Source organism: Apium graveolens, chromosome 1, assembly GCF_009905375.1.
Source record: "Apium graveolens cultivar Ventura chromosome 1, ASM990537v1, whole genome shotgun sequence".
Classification (NCBI taxonomy): Eukaryota; Viridiplantae; Streptophyta; class Magnoliopsida; order Apiales; family Apiaceae; genus Apium; species Apium graveolens.
In genome coordinates this window covers 65,483,625-65,487,980 of record NC_133647.1, presented here as the reverse complement: position 1 = coordinate 65,487,980, position 4,356 = coordinate 65,483,625, and the positions used below count along the sequence as shown (strand labels likewise).

The following is a 4,356-nucleotide window of genomic DNA, read 5'->3' as shown; positions in this document are numbered from 1 at the left end:
AGGCCAGCCGATGGGTTTATTCCGGTTTGGTTGGAGCGTCTCCAGTCCGGGTGGAATCTGCACTGGCATTTATTTCTCAAACATTTGTGCAAGGATGAGTATAAGCTATCTCTGATGCAAAAACTCCGAATGGGATCAAATGGATGACTTGGTTCATTGCTTGATGCAACCAGTTCAAAGTTTAGCCCACTTTCAAATTATGGCATCACCTATTCAGCCTGGTCCGGTCTAGCCAGATGCCTTTACATGAGCTTCGATTCCGGGCTTCAGAGTGTGGCTATGGTAGCTCCTACAGGCCCATAATTCAGCAGTCTTCATTGAAGTACAGGAATGGGGAATTGATCATGCCGAGGGGGTTGGACTTGCATTATATCCCCCACGTTGCTGTTGACGGAGTCCAGACTAGATTTCGCAGGGATGTCCTCCGGGGAGATGCCATCCGGATGATATTTGCTTTTTGTGAATGTTTGGGTTTCCAGATGACCCGTGATACTTTCATGATTCACAGGACTATGCATAGGCTAGGTTGTAAGATATTTTGTTTTTTGTTCGGACTTCTTATATGTTTTGTGTCCGGACTGCTTCCTTTTGTTTTATTTCTTTGTAGTTTTTTGACTTCTGTTTGTTGCTTTGTTTTCTGGCAGGCTTACCACATTATAATCAGGTAATGTCTTCTTCGGCATATAGTGAAGAACTTAAGGGTTTGGGAAAAGCTTTCAAGCTTCCAAAGAAAGCTGCTATTGTTGGGTCCAGATCCAATTCTTCTATGGAGGAGGGGTCCCAGAGCAATGTTGTGTCAAGGCCGGAGGTTGATGTGACTGAGAAGGCTCCTGAGCAGGTTATTGAGCCAGAAGTTGGTGATGAATTTTAGAATCTTGAGGATCTCGAGCCTCTTGGGGAGGTCCCTCATGTTGAATCCGGACGGAAGAAGAAGAGGCTCCGGACTCTTGGTTCCAAACCTCCCCGAAGTCAAAATTTTGATTCTGGTTCTGGGTCCAGGGTGGATAAGGGGAAAGGAATAGATATCAAAATCCCGGAGGCCGGGAGTCCGAAGCTAGAAGTTAAGGTTTCCCGTTTCATGGCCGGGATTCCCATTGAGGATGAGTGGAGGAAGATGAACCATTCCGGATTCGATGCAACTATGAAGGAATGCTCCCAGATCTGGGGTCAGGTATACTATTTATACGTTTTTGTTTTTCTTATATTGTTCTGCCTTAGGACCATTTTCTAAGTACCTATGTTTTCTGTAGCTTGGGGGTTATATGGCTTGATCTACTTCTCTGGCCTATAATGAGCTTAAGGATGCCCAGACTGCTATTAATGATAAGGATGCTGAGATCAGTAATTTGAGAGATCAAATCATTGTGAAGGATACTTCTCTGTCCCGACTGAACAAGCACCTTAATGATGTCACTACCCGGGCTGAAAATGCTGAAAAGGAGGTTTCAGATCTAAAATCCGAACTAGCTGAGCTCCGGAGGCAGATGTCTGCTGTGAGATCGGAAGTTGAAGTTATTGAAGAGTTCAAGAGTTCCAAGGATTATGATAAGGCCATTGTCAATACTGGTGCTCCAGAGATTGGTCGTTGCTGGTTGGTTGCTGAGAGACACATTAAGACCAATCCGGAGGCCGAATGGGATAGCTTTGTTCAGGAGTTTATAAAGTCGAAGGAGGATATAGAGCTTGGATTGGGGGAGTCGGAGCCTTTCGATGGTCCTTGCCCCAATTTCTTGCCTCCAAATGCTCCGGAGTCTTGATTTTCTTTGAACTGTAATTTGATTTTTGCTTTAAGACCTTTGGTACTTTGCTATTTGTAATATTCGTATGCTGCTCCGGGCTTATTCTAGTCCGGTTACTTTTTTAATATTTGCGTTTATTGCTACTATTTTGCTTTTCTATTGTAGTTTGTTTTTCCTTAGAATTTTTTTTCTAAGTTGTAGTTTTGCTCTAGTCCCGGACTCATATCCAGTCCGGACTAGTGGTTTTTTATTTAGCTTAGAAAATTAATTCCAAGTAAAAATCTTTGTTCTGGTCCTGACTAATTGATTGTCCGGACTAGTGGTTAGGTTTTTTACTTAGAAAAATAATTCCAAGTAAAAATGGTTGCTCTAGTCCTGACTAATAGCTTGTCCGAACTAGTGGTTAGGTTTTTTATTTAGAAAATAATTCTAAGTAAAAATGGTTGCTCTAGTCCTGACTAATACCTTTTCCGGACTAGTGGTTAGATTTTTTTACTGAAAAAAATAATTCTAAGTAAAAATGGTTCCTCTAGTCCTAACTAATTGATTGTACGAACTATTGGTTAGGTTTTTAACTTAGAAAATTAATTCTAAGTAAAAATGGTTGCTCTAGTCCTGACTAATAGCTTGTTCGAGCTAGTGGTTAGGTTTTTTAATTAAAAAATAATTTTAAGTAAAAATGGTTGCTCTAGTCCTGACTAATAGCTTGTCCAGACTAGTGGTTAGCTTTTCTACTTAGAAAAATAATATCAATTAAAAATGGTTGCTCTAGTCATGACTAATAGCTTTTCCGGACTAGTGGTTAGGTTTTTTACTTATAAAAATAATTCTAAGTAAAAATGGTTGCTCTAGTCTTGACTAATAGCTTGTCTGGACTAGTGGTTGTCTTTTTTACTTAGAAAATTAATTCTAAGTAAAGATAGTTGCTCCAGTCCTGACTAATCGCTTATCCGGACTAGTGGTGGCTTTTTAATTAGGAAATTAATTCTAAGTAAAAATGGTTGTACTAGTCCTGACTAATAGCTTGTCTGGACTAGTGGGTTGCTCTGATAAATATAAAGAGGAAATGCTTTTCATTAATCATTCATACAAAATATATAGGAAAAATAAGTTGGTTGCTTGCCGTATTGGCTACAGGATTTTGGTTGCTTTGTTTGTTCTCCTACTGGTAGAATTTTCTTAGCCTTAGTCCATGCCAAGTATTTGGGACTTCTGAGCCATCCATGTTCAGGAGTATGTAGGTTCCTGGCCTCGGGACTTCTTTGACCTTGTATGGTCCTTCCCATTTGGGAATTAGATTTCCAGTGTTTGTGGGATCTGATGCTTCTGTGTCTCGAAGGACTAAGTCTCCAACTTGGAAGTTTTTAACTCTGGACTTCTTACTGAAGTGCTCTCTTGTTTTCTCCTTGTATTTTTCCATCATTTCTACAGCTTGGTCCCGGACCTCATCAATTAGCTCCATGTTTGTTCTTAGTCCTTCTTCATTTGCTTCTTCTTCAAAGTTTATTGTTCTATGAGAAGGAGATCCCACTTCAATAGGAAGCATTGCTTCTGTGCCATAAGCTAGTTTGAATGAGGTTCTTCGGTGCTTGTCCTGGGGCTTGTCATGTAGGACCATAGTACGCTTGGTAGTTCTTCTGGCCATTTGCTTTTGCTCTCTCTGAATCTCTTTTCAATACCCCGGAGTAGGATTCTGTTAGTAACTTCTACTTGGCCGTTTCCTTGGGGATATGCTACTGATGACTTTTTGTGCTTGATCACGCATTCCTGAAGGTAGGACTCGAATTATGATCCGATGAACTGGGGTCCATTGTCTGATACTAGGACTCGTGGTATCCCGAACCTCATCAAAATGTTGTCCATAAACTTTATGCAGTCTTGCTGATTGATTGTTCTCATTGCTTTCGCTTCAACCCATTTGGTCATGTAATCAATTGAGACTAACAAGTACCTGAGATCTCCTTTGGCCCAGGGAAAGGGTCCCATGATGTAAATACCCCAGACAATAATGGGGATAGGTGACATGACTGAGGATGGTAAGACTGGGCTGATTCGGGACACATTGCTGAAGAGCTGGCATTCCTTACATTTCTTCACGAACTCTATTGCGTCTTGGTGGATAGTTGGACAGTAATAGCCTTGTCTTATGATCTTATGGGCTAGGGCCTTTGCTGACATATGATCTCCGCATATCCCTTCATGCACCTCCGCCAAACAGTACTTTGCTTCTTCTGGGTCGATACATTTTAGGATAGGAGATGAGAAAGTCCTGCGGTAGAGTAGCTCTTCTTCGAGGAAGAACTTGGCTGTTTTTACTATCAATCTTTGAGCTTTTCCTTTATCCTCCAGGAGCTACCCTTTCTCCAAATAGTTGATGAAGGGAGTCATCCAGTTCTAGTTGCTTTCGATCTCCAAGACCTCTCCGGATTCAATAGATGGTTTGTGGAGTTCTTCGAAGTAAACTGAGCAGTCCAAATCTGATGAGTTCTGAACTAATTTGGATAGAATATCCACTTCTTCGTTTTCTTCTCGACATATCTGAAGGACTTGATGCTTTGGGATTGAGGCTAAGTAATTTTGAACCAGTGCTTGGTACTTCGCCAGAATAGGGTCCTTC

At 41.2% G+C, this 4,356-nt stretch overlaps 1 protein-coding gene across 1 annotated transcript; it reads right to left on the bottom strand.

Moving 5' to 3' along the window:
- Positions 1-2,901: 2,901 nt before the first annotated feature.
- Positions 2,902-3,357, bottom strand: LOC141674460 (uncharacterized). The gene has a single exon (XM_074481184.1). It carries the CDS (start codon positions 3,355-3,357, stop codon positions 2,902-2,904), a length of 456 nt encoding a protein of 151 aa, XP_074337285.1.
- Between the last annotated feature and the right edge of the window lie 999 nt (positions 3,358-4,356).

What these genes read in the sequence shown, in the direction of transcription:
- LOC141674460 (XM_074481184.1), bottom strand. Translation starts at nt 3,357, where the DNA reads ATGGTCCTACATGACAAGCCCCAGGACAAGCACCGAAGAACCTCATTC.